The sequence below is a fragment of the Cervus canadensis genome, chromosome 1, assembly GCF_019320065.1.
Source record: "Cervus canadensis isolate Bull #8, Minnesota chromosome 1, ASM1932006v1, whole genome shotgun sequence".
Lineage (NCBI taxonomy): Eukaryota > Metazoa > Chordata > Mammalia > Artiodactyla > Cervidae > Cervus > Cervus canadensis.
In genome coordinates, this window is record NC_057386.1 from 71,950,824 (window position 1) to 71,966,871 (window position 16,048).

The following is a 16,048-nucleotide window of genomic DNA, read 5'->3' on the forward strand; positions in this document are numbered from 1 at the left end:
TTAGTTTAGGTGTAGCTAAGATAGCAAATACTTGTATTGCTGAAAGTGTTATTTTAGATTAGTTTAGGTACGCAGTACATTGTCTTTTTTTCATCCAAGAATGTCTTATTTGACAGAAAACCTGATCGTGAAAGAGCTGAGGATTTTGATGCCACGACTCGAGAACCTAACTATTTCGGCCTCTCTCCAGAAGAGCGCAGAGAGAAGCAAGCTATAGAAGAGTCTCGTTTGCTCTATGAGATTCAGAACAGAGATGAACAGGCTTTCCCAGCCCTTTCTGTATGTATATAAAAAGGAATTGGAAAAGTTACCCTTCAGAAGTCTCCCCTTTATATGGTTTTTGTACTCAACCATTGATTCTAGTGGCAGACGAATCATTTTTACACCGAAGGTTACCTTGGGGATGACGCAGCTGCCCCTCCTTTTCATGTTCATGAGGCAAATGAGGTCTAAAGATATTTCTAGTTGGTGGCAGAGTTGAGGCGAGCTGATTGTTTATCTAACTTCAAGTTGAGTATTTTGTTTTGAACTGAAGCTTGTTTTTGCTAGCCAGAGCCAGTGACTTACCCTAAGCAGTGGAGGTGTACAATTTAGTTAAAAGATACTTCTGTGAAATTGGGACATTCTTTTCAGTGTTCCTTGTCAAACATACCCAGGACCTATTAAGAGAAACCTGGTACATACAAGCGGGAGCTGTGGTTCAGAGCAGTCACTGCTGGAGACGGCGGTGGGTGCAGGCTGGGCTTTGCCCTTGCCCTGTGTCAGATGCTGAGCAGTGACGGGTGTGCCTTGATGGGACGAGACAAACGTTCTCTGCCTTTGAGTGTCTTAATTCTTTTGAGGGAGGCAGACGGGGAAGCAGTAAATGCTGTGTGAGGAGGGTCATTGGCACACAGGGACAGGGTAGCTGCTCGAGTGCGGTCACTGGGCTCCCTGAGCCTGCGGTGAGTGGCACTAAATGGCTTGTGACGCAGCTGTGAGCACCTGTGAGGCGTGAGCGGTGGTCGGAACACTTTCTTAATAGTGGAGTGAATAGGCAGGATGCAATGTTACAGAAGCTACCTTATAATACATATATGTATGTGTATATGTGTATGTATATCAATATAAAACATTAAAGCTCCACACATTGTTTTCTGGCCTCTGTGGAATTCTTAAGAGGTGGAGAGGCTGAGCTGAGACCAGCTCACCTGGAGTAGTATAGTTCAGGCTGGCCCAGGGATTGGAGTTCAGGAATTGTTGGAAGACATGCCCAAATTCATGTGTGAATTAGGCATAGTCTCTATTCTGAGTGTAGTTTATCTCTGTGATATGTTATTTTTCCATAATATTTAGATAATAAAAAACTACTGATCTTTTAAGCTTCTACTCACAGTTTTTTATCTTTTTTTCAGTTATTGAATGGTGAGAAACTACTACTGTAATGTGGGAATAGACAGTGAAATGTTTTGATTGTTAAAATGAGGTTTTCATACTCATTGTGTTTAAACAGGCTTTTGAGCCTGTCTTGGACTTGATAGTGACTCAGGTTTGTCTTCTAGAAAAGGCCTGCCACTGAGGGCTGAGATCTCTTCTCAGCTGTGTGCAGCGTTTCCTCACAGATCCTAGGAGAGCAGAGGCCTTCAGTGGTCATTTAGCTGAAAAGCCAGACTTACTCCAGTCCCCGTGCTTCACCAGTTAGAAGCTGGAGCTCATGCAGAACTTGGGGGGGCTTTGCTGACAGTCAGTGGTATTTTAGTGGGAAGAGTCCTAGTGACTGTATCTGCCCCTTGTCCTTGGGGCCGCCTTCCCACTTCCCCAGAGGACTGTGGCTCTGCAGAGGCTGCTTTTGAAGGTTGGTATGAAGGGTGCTATTCTCTGTGCAAAGAATGGAAATGTAAGTTGCATAGTAGAGGTTCGGTCACAGTGGCTTCTTGAAATGTTGGCATATGAAGAAGTCTTAACTACTAGGCTAAGTGTCTGATTGCCTCATCCTTTGGCTTATTAATAAGCCAGTTACTGTAGAGTATTTAATGTGAACCCTAGGTTGTATTTTTTTTTGTAGGCTGGGAAGTTTACAGATACAAGGTGATGAATTTTGAGATTTTTAGTCAGATGTGTGAACAGTAAGATTAATTAAAAGACTTCTGTTCATATACTTGTGAGTAAATTTTTTAACACCAAGTGTTGGGTTTTGTTTAAGAGTTCATCAGTCAGCCAGTCAGCTTCTCAGAGTAGCAACCCAGGCATCCAGAGAAAATCATCCCATGGAAGCGATCGAAAAGGAAGCAGGCGGAGAATGGACACTGAAGAACGGAAAGATAAAGGTGTGTTATTTAATCATTTGAAAGCAGATGCTAGAGATCTGTTTCTGGCCTAAAGTCAGCCATGGGGAGAAGAACTCTTACTTTTTAATGATTGAGCAATGTACTGTCACATCTCACTGTTGCAGAGAAGCCTTGACTCAAGCTAAATAAAGCGTGGTGTGTAATTGTGAAAACTGTTACTCACTGACTGAGCAGGGTTAACATGGTACTTCCAGCTTTCTGTCTTCATGTTTTGTTGTTCTGTCTTCACACCTGACTAGTGGCTGATGCTGGCTTTTTTATCTTGATCTGTTATAGACTCTGTCCATGGACATACTCCCTTGGATAAAAAACCTGAGCCAGGCACATTGGAGGTAAATGTTTTGAATACTAATCGCGTCTTTTTCTTTTTCCTTAACACTGTGGTAGTGCAGAAAAAGATGGAGATGACTTCAGCATTTTATAACAAGTGGTGTTTAGTCACTAAGTTGTGTCCAGCTCTTTTGTGACCCCACGGACTGTAGCCTGCCAGGCTCCTCTGTCCATGGGATTTTCCAGGCAAGAATACTGGAGTGGGTTCCCGTTTCCTTCTCTGGGGGATCTTCCAAACCCAGGGGTCGAACCCATATCAACAAGCAGATTCTCTACTACTGAGCCATCAGGGAAGCTGTAACAAAGTGTTATGGAAATAGAAAAGCAGAAGAAAATTGGGAGAAAGTTACAATTGAGGAAAATTGATGCACTCACAAATTATAACCATTTCTTCTAGGGTGCAGTACTTCAACTGCTATGGTGACCTTTACTTTCCATTACTCCATAGTGTTACAGATTGAGATTTTTAAGGGAAAAATGCTGTTTTGGAACCATGCCCCTAGTAAAAACTGCCCTATAGTTTGATGTGATTAAGACATGCAGGCAAAATTACCTACCTGTTAAAGGCCAGATATAATTGAAAAAAATACTCAGTTGTTAGAGGATTCAGTCAGATACAGATAGGTGAGCTATAAAAGTAGCACGGTTATCCCAGAATGTGGGTCTTTGAAATAGAAAATGACCCCCCCCTTTTCTTTTTGCTTCCAAAGAATATTAGCAATGATAAGTGTGTAAGAATTTCATCACCATCAAAATCAAAGAAATTAGAGTGCCCACCTCCTACAGAGCAAGTAAGTACATTGTCGCATTTGACATTGAATGCTACTTAAAAACAGAAAATAATAGGAAATGGGAGAATTTATTAATAGATCATAATTTGGAATGCAATTACAATTTTTCTCTAATTCTGTTCTTGGTTAATCTGGAATGGTCTCAATGGAATGTTTTCTGGACATAGAAACCATTCTTCTGAATTGAAGTTGAATAAGTTTTTATCTGGTACTTTATGTTGCCTTTGTGATGAGTTGACTTGAAAATAAGATTTTTGAAAGGAAATTTGTTTTCTTTCAGAACAACTCTGCATGCTTATCAATTGTTTCATAGAAGAGAAGGAATGTAATGATTGAAGAGATTAGAAAGGATGTATGTCTAAAGAGCAGTACTGCCAGCTTCCAGATGTAATGATGAAAGAACCTGAGTTCTAGCAGATTGTTTTGCTTCTTGGTCTAATACAGGAGTAGAGAAAGTTCTTATCCTTTGTCTTTTAGTTAACATCCTTCATGTCAGGTAGAAAGTGTATGATTTTATGTTAGCTCTTTGTGTGAGGAGCTGTTCTAGACTTGTGAATTTCAGGGTGATTTCAGTGACTTTGGTTCTTTGCCTTAAAGCATATGGTTCAAATTGCTTTATAGTTTGTTTCTAACCCCACTGGTGACTTCTGTGACTTTTGGTGGGCAATCACTGGATTGAATTTGTTAGTATGGGATTTTTAACTCCTGTGTTTCTTCTTTCATTTCGAAGACCAGAAGACAGACCATTTATGTAGAAACTGCAGTTGTGTAAGAGGCAGGTAACTCATGATGCATTCGGTGGTTGAATTAGTGTTAAGCACAATGAACTCTTGTCTTTTTTGCACCCCTTCTTCTTGAAGAAGCCAGCAGAACATGTGTCTCTGTCAAATCCAGCTCCCCTTCTAGTTTCTCCAGAGGTACATCTAACTCCCGCGGTGCCTTCCTTACCAGCCACTGTGCCCGCCTGGCCGAGCGAACCTACAACGTTTGGACCAACAGGTTAGATAAAATTTTTTAAAGTTCATTGAACCAACCAGCAGAAGTCCTCCAAGTCTTGACATTCTTGAGTATGAGCTTGACCTCAGAGCGGGGTCAGGTGCATGGAGCTTCAGAGCTTCTGTGATCCTCTGTACTGCTCTGCTTCCCATGGTGGAGGGCCAGGTTCACGTGGTGCTCATTTGAGATCCGCCCTCACAGTCTCGGGAGCAAGATGTGTGAGCTCTGGTTGCCCGGCTCTGGCAGTGCAGTTTTCAGTCCCCTGCAACCCCCTCAGCTCTTTACGGCCCCATGAGACACGGGCTCTGTGTCTTACGTGCGTCTGTAAGAGCTGTCACTGGCTTAGAGCCTGTTTTTTGGCCTTGTTTCCTCCTGCATGGCCAGGAGGGTGCGTGGTTGACATAAGTACTTTAGATTGCTTAAGCGCACGCTGTTTTCCCAGCTGTGTAATGTATAGCATTCCTTACTGTTTAGCCTAATGTTACCTTTTATTTGTGGAGGAGAATTATCTTTACCTCTTCAGAGCTTCTGATTCCTTTCCCTTTCTTTTGTAGGTGTCCCTGCCCAAATTCCTGTCTTGTCAGTGACACAGACTCTGACTACCGGACCTGATTCTGCTGTGTCCCAAGCTCATTTGACACCCTCTCCAGTTCCTGTGTCAATACAGGCCGTGAACCAGCCCTTGATGCCTTTGCCTCAGACATTGAGCCTTTACCAGGACCCACTGTATCCTGGGTTTCCTTGTAACGAAAAGGGAGATCGAGCCATTGCACCACCTTACTCACTGTGTCACACGGGGGAGGACCTGCCTAAAGGTGAGCTCCTCCTCCAAGTTCAGGTTAATTTTATCAGGTCCTGCTGGGAGTTGAGTGAGAATTGTAAGTAGAGGGCAGAGGTCAGGTTGCCGAGTAAGTTGGAGGACTTGCTTGGGGAGGACAACAGAGGTGCGGCTGTCTGTCCGTCTCTCATTCTTGTTTCAGCTTCTCTATGATGGGATATGTTTTTATACATTTAGTAGCTGTAGCATCCCCCGTCATGTCTGCAAAAAGCCTGAATCCATTTTGAATTAAGCTTTACTAGTGTTACTAACCACACAACTAAACATTGCTGAGTTTTTCATACCAGTGGTTTGGTGTTTGGAACTACTCTTTTCATGTCCGTGAAAAGATTATAAAGAAATGAGTATAACACGTGATAGCTGTCGTGTATATACATATATGTATATATATTTTAAAGGAGCTCCTTTTAAATTTGTCCTGAAGAGATTTTAGTTTATGTTTGTGAACTTTCCTATCTGTAAAACTGAAAGAGTAATGCAGTGACTGCTCTTTACCTGGATATTTGTAGATAATTTTATTAGCGGTTTGATGTTTGAGTCTGTGGGTAACTGGCTAATGTTAAATGAATACCTGAGCTAGTATTGTCCTGCTAATCTCATTCCTGAGTTTTATGTTGATTTTTACTCTTATCCCCCAATTTTTCATTTTATAATGTTTTAAACCCCACAGAGAAGTTGAAAAAAAAAATGCAGTGAACATGTGGGTTTTCTTCGTACAGATTTGCTTTTAGTCATAAAAATCTCAGTTTAAGCCATTTTGGGAGTTGGATGTTAGAGTAGAAAAAGTGTGTTGAACCCGGAATCACCCTACAGTAATGGAACCTGGTTTTGGTTATGTTATAATTTTTAATCCATGTTTTGTATTACAGGCTAGAGAAAACAGTTCAAGTAGGCCAAATTGTCCTTAGAACTGTGTATCATTTGAGGGTAATGAGAAAAAGCTTTTTGTGAATGTGTAATTTTAGTGTTGATGTTACTTATTTTCAGATAAGAACATTCTTCGATTCTTCTTCAATCTTGGTGTAAAGGTATTTACATTTTATCATTTTAAAGTTATTTTAAGTTAATACTGTTTTTTTTTTTTTTAATACTGTTTTAAATTACTAATTCTAACCTATTGGTCAGTAACCTAAGGCTAATCTTATTTTAAGAACTAGCATTTTCAGTGCCTTACAGTTTGTTTTTGGTGGTGATTGAGGCTCCACCATTTGCCTGCTTTTCCTGTTAATTGACAGTGATTTAACCCTGTGAGTTTATTTAGGGGAACAGCCTGGTAAAGTGCTCCTTGAGTCGGGTGAAAGGTCTGTACTGTGGGCCCTGGGCGAGTTCCGGAGTGTGTCGGAAACTGCCTGTTTCCGGTCATGGAACGGGGCGGTGATCTTCTCCCTGCCTCCGTTGTTGAAAGGCTGAGAGGAGGCCAGCCTTGGAAGGCAGGGCTCCCTGGCAGAGCAGAGCTTCCTGCGGGAGGTGGTCAGCCTGGAGATGGCTTGTCTTAGAAAGAGCTGGAGAGCTCTGTTCTTGTCAGTGTTGCGTTGTCTCCTGTCCGGATTCGTTTCTGTGGGTTCTGGACTGTTAAAACACCAAGTGTTACCATGGCCTACAGACCAGTTCATAAAAACAGGCTTGATTTAATTTCTCCATCTACTAATTCATTGCCTAGTTTATATTTCTCTAGTTAATGTTGGTTGTACAACTGATTAATTAGCCAGTAATCTGGTAAATTTTTCTTTGTTTTGTTGTTTAGGCTGAACCTTTTGCGGGGCAACAATTTGGAGTATTTCATTTCATTATTTAGCCTTACCTGACTAGAGGTCTAAATTTAATCCTTGCAATTGGATTGCTCTGGGGGCTTCTGTAACCATGGTGTCCAAATGTTGGGGATCACCTACTTCTGTGCCAGCATTTTTAATGACAGAACCTGTCTAGTCTAGGTAGCTAGTGGGCTAACGGGGTCGTATACTGAGTTAGTGGTAGAGCCAGAACATGAGCAGAGGTCATTCCAAACAGCCAGCGATTGAGATGTTGGAAGTTAGAGGCTTGATTGCTGCTGGTGGTTTTTGAGATCTCTGTCACCCCAGATTCCTTCTGTGCAGTTAGATCTACAGGATGGAATATTGATCACAATGGTCTGTAGGGAGGCTCATTACTGTCTCCTGTCAAGCCTCTGTAACAGGGCTGTGAGTTGGTTTCAGGCTAGGAACAAGGAATGGAGTCTTGGCAGTGACTTAATTTTATGATTCCTCTCCATGTTGTGTGTTAGAGGGGTCTTGTCTTTGGGCTGCAGTTTATGGTCTTTTCAGACGCAAGAAACTTCGCTTGAGCCCGCTCAAACTTCTTCCCCCGCAACCCCCCAATGTAGTTTACCTTACTGTTTTTTGTGTTTTTTTGTCTCTTCTAGGCATATAGTTGTCCTATGTGGGCCCCACACTCTTACCTGTACCCTCTGCATCAGGCCTACCTGGCAGCCTGCAGGATGTACCCAAAGGTCCCTGTCCCTATGTATCCTCAGAACCCGTGGTTCCAAGAAGCTCCTTCTGCTCAGAACGAGAGTGATTGTACGTGTCCAGATGCACACTTCCCCATGGAGCCCGAGGGCAGCGTGAACGGCCAGATGCCACAGGCAGAGATGGGCCCGCCCGCGTTTTCCTCACCCCTGGTCATCCCTCCGTCTCAGGTGTCTGACAGTCACGGACAGTTGTCCTACCAGGCGGACCTACAATCGGAGAACACAGGGCAGCTCCTTCACGCCGACTATGAGGAGTCGCTGAGTGGCAAGAACATGTTCCCGCAGCCGTCCTTTGGCCCGAACCCGTTCTTGGGCCCGGTCCCCATCGCACCGCCTTTCTTTCCTCACGTTTGGTATGGCTACCCTTTTCAGGGATTCATCGAGAATCCAGTCATGAGGCAGAATATCGTTCTGCCCTCTGATGAGAAAGGAGAATTGGATCTGCCCCTGGAAAACCTCGATCTCTCTAAAGAGTGTGCTTCCGTACCAGCAGCAGAGGAGTTTCCCGAGGCCGGGCGCGAGGACCCCCATGCTCCCGCTGAAGCCGGCGCCAGCAAGCCTGCCGGCCGCGCCGAGCGCTCCTCGCAGACACCGAAGGCGGAGCCGGGCTCGGCTCCCGGGCCTCCTGTCGCTGAGGGCGAGGCGCATGGCCCCACTCAGCTTCTAAACAGAGAGAGGGAAGCTGCGCCTGCGGGCCTGGAGCCCAAAAGGACCATTCCAAGTCTGAAAGAAAAACCAGAAAAAGGGAAAGAGCCGAAGACTGCTGCTGATGCGGTCAGCGGGGCCAACTCTGTGGATAGCAGGGTGCAGAGACCAAAAGAAGAGAGCTCAGAGGACGAAAACGAGGTGTCGCACATTCTGAGGAGCGGGCGATCCAAGCAGTTCTATAACCAGACTTTCGGGGGGAGGAAGTACAAGAGCGACTGGGGCTATTCGGGCCGCGGAGGGTACCCGCACGCCCGAGGCGAGGAGTCCTGGAAGGGGCAGCCGAGCAGGAGCCGTGACGAGGGCTACCAGTACCACCGGAACGTCCGCGGCCGGCCCTACCGGGGGGACAGGAGGAGGTCGGGGATGGGGGACGGCCATCGGGGACAGCACACCTGATGTGTTGCTGCCGTACTTTAGAGTGGAAGCCATTGCTTAGGTGGAATGTCTGAAGGCTTTAAAAAAACAAAAAAAACCAATAAAAACCCAAATTGGAACGCTCTCCTCCCCTCCCCCCTTACCTTTACTCTCATTCTGGACAGGAGATTTTGGATATGTGTTCAGGGGGCAGGTGAATTCCTGGTGTTGCCATTTTTCTGTGTTCAAAACCTGTCTATTTATCAGGTGACTGCCCCTATAAAAAGTAAAAGTATTTTTTATAAACAGCTTAATATGAACCATTATAGATTTAGTGTTTGATTTTTGTTTTTCCTTATATAAGTTTAATTTCAGATGTTGGAAACGTGTGCTTTGTAGTGTTTACTAAAGTGACAAAATACACCATTCGACACACTATAGATTCCAAAACATAACATCGCACCAAATAGAAACGTATATTTTATTATGCAATGCCTTAGTCATAAACTGGGCTCAAACAGGTCTTAGCCTAAAACACTGTTGTCTTTTGAAACGCTTCCAACCCAAAGGCCTTTCATCTCAATATCTGTCAAACTTGAATGATGTCTTCTCTTTAATATTACACATAAGGCAGCCTATTAACCTGTGTCTTAGAAATGTTGTATATAGTTCTTTTAATATTCATAGGGTATATTTTTGAATTTTGGTGAGTATTTGTTGAACTTGAGATTGCATACAAGAATAGATGTTTAAGAAATCATAGGAAATCTAATGAAATGGCTGTTCCCACCAAGAATTCTTAGCACTGGTGTAAATATCATGGTGCCTACTCGAAAGAAATGTAGATGCTATGCATTTTGAAAATAATCTGCATCTGTTAAAACTGCAGAAGTTTTTTAATGCCACTTTAACACTAATGCACTGACAGATTTAAATATTTTGTGAGAAGAAATGTTAAAAAAATTTTTAGCCTGACAGGTTTCTATAGAGTTACTGTGTTTCGTTTTTCTCTTTTGCACCATCAGTTTATGCGTACCACTTGACACTTGCATGTTCAATTTGTCTCGGCTGGAACTATTGTACAAAAAAGGATGATTGTGACTTTGAGTTCTTTTTCTAGAGGATGCTGCTAGACTGTGGATTTGCTTTGCATCGTGTAGCTTGTTGCCCCTTGGTAATACGTCCTTGATCCCACTTCCTTCCTGTCTCTGCAGTATTCATTTAGAAGTTCCCTCTGCATGGTGCACTCTGCTCCCATTGGGAGATTCGAGTCTCTGAATTAACACAGTATTCATTCATCTATGTTACTGTGTAAAAAAATTGCTGTAGCTTGTATTTCTTATTTGTACATATCAATGTGAAATTCTACCCTTTTTTATGTTCTCCTTTGATCAGGAAGTTTGAGTGCTATGCAAATAATGTAGTTAATTTCTCTTTGCATGCCATGTGTAGTACACCTAGCCAAAAGTAGTTTTGTTTTTTTTTTTTAAAGCAAATTACTTTATTTTTTTTTTTTTTTAAAAAGCAAATTACTTTAAAAGCAGATACAATTCACTTGAATTTGACAAGCTGAAGCAGATGAGTTTTCTGGGTTCTCTGCTAACCTACGGGAATGTTTGGATGCCAGCTCGGCTCAGTGAATCTCCGCTGTACTGTAATAATGGTTATTTACCTCTTTGTTTTAATTACCTGATGTCTGTGTAACTGCTGATTTGAGTAGTGATTTGTGTGTAGATATTTTGTAACATAGGATTTTAGAGAGCACTTTGAAAGATAACATTTTATTGTGATGGTGCTTGGTAGAAATTTGTAGACTGGGATTGTTGTGTGGAAAAGAAAAAGATTCTTGAGAGAACCTGTTGAAAGGAATTTCTGTTGTCACCTTCTAAGCCAGAAAACTCTGGAAGGTACTGCTTAAGAATTTTTTTTCTTGGTCACCATCAACATTTGTTATGGAATGAGAAGATGAGAGGGTCCTCCACTTTCAGCTCATGCTTTTACATGTAAGATTAGCTTACCTGATCATTTTAATGAAAATTACATTAGCTATAGTGACGAGATTTAAAAGTTCGGCAGTGTAGGTTTGATCTCAGGAGTCCCAAAAAAAAAAAAAATTCATTCTGTTCCTGTGTCCTTTGTTTTCTTGACTGGGATTTGATCTCAGTTTCTTCTGGAAATGTTTTAAAATTGGATAGGAAAGAATACTGTTTGGTTTCTTCACTGTCATTCTGTCTTACCTCAGTTGAGTAATGGAATACTCTGTAGTTCCTGAAGGAAATGCCGAGTTGCTTCCTGTTTGCCATCCTTACCTCCAGGATGTGGTGGAAACAGTGCTGAGGGAGAACTCGAGCAGTTGCTACTTTAGTCAGTGACCTCTGGAATAAGAAGAAAGAACTCTGACTTTTGATTATTAGGTTTTAAAATTCTCAGTCTTTGCAGGAAGGTCTGTTTTTCCTTTGGGTTTGATTTTGGTGGATCAGTCCAGGGGTTTTGCCTTATGCTGAGGTCAAACTAGGGCCAAGCAAGCTTTGTCCTCCTCCATTTTAACTGAGTTATATGGTATGTTGACATAAGATAAAAATGTTTCAGAGAAAAGCAAAAGCTTAGAAGTGAGAATCATTTGTACTTCAAGTTGGAAATTATGGAACTTACTCTCTTAACGATCATACACATTTTGAAGAACAAATGTTTAGCATGACCAAAGCTCACTTCTCATTTTTGTTGGCTTTTGCTAAACTTGATTCCAGCCCCTTTCCTTTTAGTATTGTGTGTGTTTCTTCTCTTCATCTCCTCTCAGATAGATCTTCAGTTCTTGTTCCACATACCCCTTGGCGGCAGGATGCTGGCATCTGGGTAGTTCTCATCCTGTTGTTCCCTGTTAACCTGTGTGTGCGTTTTCACGGCTGACCTAAGCTCAGACCCTGCTGGGGCCTGGCCGGAGTAGGTTTTCCCTACTGATATGTCATCATATTTGCTGCCAACTCTATATTCTTGCAGTGCGTTTCCTTTGTGACTCAAGGTTGAATAATGCCTGTGAACTGCAAACTTGCTTATGATTGACTTGGTGCAATAAAGTTCCTTTCTAACCATTTCTGGTTTAGAAAACATTCAGCCATCCTAGAACTAGCAATATTTATTTATGCCTCATTTATTTTACCTTAGTCTTTCACTTATGGGTACTAAGCAAGGTCCATTTTAGTGTAGCTGAAAAGAATGCATATTTGGCTACACTATTTCTGTTTACTGTATTTTGCTTCCTATTTAATGTCTAAATGCTATTGTGTTTCAGATCTTAATAATGGCTCAGTTCCAGTATGTCAGTTTCAAAGAACTAAGGTTTTGCTGTTAGTGTAAGCCACTTACTCTCCCACTAACTGGGAATTCCCACTAATTTAGGTTTTTTTCTCCCCTGAAATACAAATTTTAGAAAATCCTACAAGAGGGGTGGGTGCATGTCTTAATGCTGGGAAACAGCAACTTTGGGGTTGAATTTACTTGAATGGATAAAAAATTGCATTGTTACAGAGCTAGAAAAAAATTTATGTATGAAAAATGATAATAGCCTTACACTGAGTACAAATAATACTTAAAGCATGTGAAGATGTGATTATTTGTGATGTTACTTGTAAAAAAAAAAAGTATATATACATCTTTTGAAGTGTTGAAAGGAAAATAGTACTTTATATTCTTTATCATATCACTTTTTGTAAGTGTTGAATATATTCCTGTTTATTTTTCTATGTTCTGTTTTGTAGCCTTAAGAAGTGTTTCAAACATATCTGAATGTATAAAATAAGAGTAAATGCCCTACATGGTGTGATGCTGCATTATATATAAAACTGTGTGCATATATTAAATTTTGTCTCTCGATTCTGCTTGTGATTCTTTGGCTCTAGGGTTTTAAGCAGTAATATATAATATAGCATATAAATCTTAGGAGGAATTTAAGTGAAATTCTGAAGTTAAGAGTTTACATGACTTTTAATCCAGTCAGAAAATAGTATGTGCAATTAAACACCACGTGGGATTTATAATCTTTGGGGTAAGTACTGTTCTTTTCCTTACATTACATGTATAATAAAGCTAGGGTCATGTGACTAGGGAGTGGTAGAATTTAGGTTTGAACCTAGCACCAACTGGTTTGAGAGCTAGTCCTATTCTTTCTCAGCAGTCATTAAATGAAATGGGAATGTATAGAATATCTGTGAATAATTTATAGGTTAAATGAATTTTTAAGTTAGATAAAGCATTGTTTGAAAGTTCTATTTGAAAATGTAGCCAGTATACTTACTTTGAAGCCCAAGTTTCTACTTTTCTCCTAACTGAATTAAGTGCAGTTCTAGGGAATGATACAAGAATGTGAATAAACTGCAAAAGAGGAAGTAAGTACAAATTCTGTTCACAGACCCTAACTAATTGATAAGCTCTACCAAAAGTGAATCATGCACTCCTCAGAATCGTCAAGCTACAGATGTTGGTATGAGTGTCAGTTTTTTAGATTGATCCTTTGAGTTCATTAATGAAACTGAGGCTTAAAAATCAGCTTTCTAAAATACATGTCATTACTATGATCACATTTATTTTCCACATTTAGAAAAAATCTTAGGGATATTAAGTACAGAAAACAGTGTGGTTCTTAGGGCCTCATATCTCTTCAAATGTTACATAAATACTGAACTAGGAAATTATTAACGGATTCCAGTAAAAAATCTTTGTAGTAAGCTAGTTTTTTAAAAAGAAAAACTTTGGCTTTGGATTAAATGCCTTCAGCTAGACTAAGAAAGTAATGCTGTTTTTAGTACCTACCTAGGATATACCTCTTACTAGTAGTGTAACTTAGTCCTTTATACTTTCATATGTTCATAAGTCGGGGGCCAAAAATGGAGACTAGAAACCAGAGGTACAGACATGAAATGACACAAGGCTCTGCTCCAAGAGGGGACAGATGTACATGGTTGCCAGTCTCATTAGGTGAAGATGTATAGATACAGGAGGCAGACTCAAGGCATGTGCAGTTGGGAGCTGGAACTCCTACATTTGCATTCACATCAGGAGCACCCCTGGAGAAGGAAATGGCAACCCACTCCAGTATTCCTGCCTGGAGAATCCCATGGACAGAAGAGCCTGGCCGGTTACTACAATCCATGGGGTCACAGGAGTCAGACACAACTGGCTACACCACCACCAGGAGCACCCCAGTCAAAGGGGCAATAGTGGTAACTAAACATTTCCTATAGACAAGCCTCTCCTTGCCTGGTTTCCAGATTCTTAAGGAAAAAACAAAAACCCACTTGACAATGTAGTCATACTTGTTTAGTTAGGTTTGATGTCCGGGAATCTGCAAGCTAAGATGAAAAGTGGTTCTGAGCTGGTCATTCAGTCCCCTGGCACAAGTAAATGGGAAGCCTTTGAAGAGACCTCAGAGCCAAGGTTCTGACCTCAAGAGAAATCCGTGAGTTTTATCAGCTTACTCAGGGATTTGTTCTAAGAAATCTGGAAGGAATGTGGCTGCTGGCACTGTGTGGTGTTTGACGGCAGGGCTAGGATCCTTGTGACTTTCTCAGCAGTCCCCTTTCGTCACCTTGTGGGCACAACACAGCCACAAAAAGGTGCACCAGATACATCTCTCTTATTAGAAAAGCAAAAGGACTTCCAGAAACTCCAAGAGGCTTCTCTTTCAGCTTATTGGCTAGAAGTGGTCAACATGGCATGCTGAGCTGCAAGCAACTAGGATATACGAAGAGAACTGTCATGATGGCCTTAGCCCAATTACGATCCACTGGCTGCAGCTGGGCACACTGCTTATCCTACCAATTAGGCAAGGAAGGAGGTACTGGTGAGCAATAATAAAATGAAAATTAAAGAATTATAAGCTGCTGAACTGATTGATAATTCTGTTTCTCCAACTGCTTTTCTCATTTATTCCTACTCAGACCATGTAAAAACTTCTACCTTAAATCTTGAAGGCACTGAAAGTTCACTACACTCTTGCCTGCATTATCTTTTCCTCTCACTAAGCTCTTGGGTGCCCATGCTGATACCCGACATCTGACATTGTCTTCTGGTTCACGTGGATTATTTTAGCATCTTTATAGGTTCTATTTCCTTGGCAGCTGCCTCTATTGTAGCCCTTTCTGACCCTCCAACCCAGAACGCTCTTCAGAACCACGTGGTACTCATATCTCACCAGACAGTGGGGTTGAGGGCTTGACATATATGTACATGAAATACTAACGAGGGAGTGAAATCACTTAACCAAGTAAGTAGTTACCTAGTCTTCCTATAGAAACACAGAGTTTCTCTGATGAGTAGATTGATTCCTTCAATACAGTAGGCAAAACTACATGTCAGACACCAAACTACACTGAATTTGTAGGCAAGAGAAGGTACTGGACTTCAAGATGCTATGGTGTAAAATTAGGTTAAGTTGCATATACACTACTTTTATAGAATGCTACATGCTTCGTTAACTATAAACAGTTGATATGCACAAAATATAAAATTCAAAAGGCAATAGGTGTGTGTGTATATGTGTTTCCTTTGTTCTCTGTTCCTAACCATCAAGTTATCCTTCTCAAAAGCATTGTTTTTGAATATCTCTTTTTGTATTTTAGTACTTTGTGTATTTTCATAAATAGTGGTGTCTTATAATAAACTTAGGTTGCACCATGCTTTTTTGCTTAGAAATTTTTTCTAATCAGGATATAATGATATAATTGAGCAGTCTCATTCTTTTTAGGAGAGCTAACATCTGCACTGAGGTATTTGAGTTGGTAATAGATTTTATAAAACACTTGTGTTAATATTTTAAGTCCTTTTCTATTGCTGTACAAAATTTTAAGTAACATTGAATTCCTTTTTAAAATTTTCATTTACATGAAAAATAATAAACTGATATATATTCTATATCAGTAAAAAGTAGAAAGAACTGGGCTCTTATATCAAAAATATTTTTAAGGACATAGTACAGAATAAGTAAATAAAAATAGCTTTTGTCTTATTTTATTCAATGTATTTGAATAATCATTCACAAGTTTAACCTATCCTTAAAAATAGGCACTACTAATTTTAATATAATCCCATTTATGTACAAAGCAAACCCTTTACATATTCACACTTAGTTAAAAAGCATGAAAGGATATATATTATTAAACAAACACTGATAACCTCTGGGAGGGTAAAATGAAGGGAAATCATA

At 40.8% G+C, this 16,048-nt stretch overlaps 1 protein-coding gene across 2 annotated transcripts in view; it reads left to right on the forward strand.

Annotated features, from left to right (window-relative positions):
* The window catches only part of OTUD4 (OTU deubiquitinase 4), a 39,404-nt gene extending 29,067 nt beyond the window's left edge, over window positions 1-10,337 (forward strand). For both annotated transcript variants that reach the window (XM_043485302.1, XM_043485311.1), the window contains exons 14-21: window positions 117-279; window positions 2,183-2,306; window positions 2,604-2,659; window positions 3,368-3,448; window positions 4,309-4,447; window positions 4,999-5,259; window positions 6,270-6,310; window positions 7,681-10,337. In XM_043485302.1, coding sequence (XP_043341237.1) covers window positions 117-279; window positions 2,183-2,306; window positions 2,604-2,659; window positions 3,368-3,448; window positions 4,309-4,447; window positions 4,999-5,259; window positions 6,270-6,310; window positions 7,681-8,892 — 2,077 coding nt within the window. In that variant the 3' untranslated portion in view covers window positions 8,893-10,337. The remainder of the gene's footprint in view (window positions 1-116; window positions 280-2,182; window positions 2,307-2,603; window positions 2,660-3,367; window positions 3,449-4,308; window positions 4,448-4,998; window positions 5,260-6,269; window positions 6,311-7,680) is intronic.
* The last annotated feature ends 5,711 nt before the right edge of the window (window positions 10,338-16,048 follow it).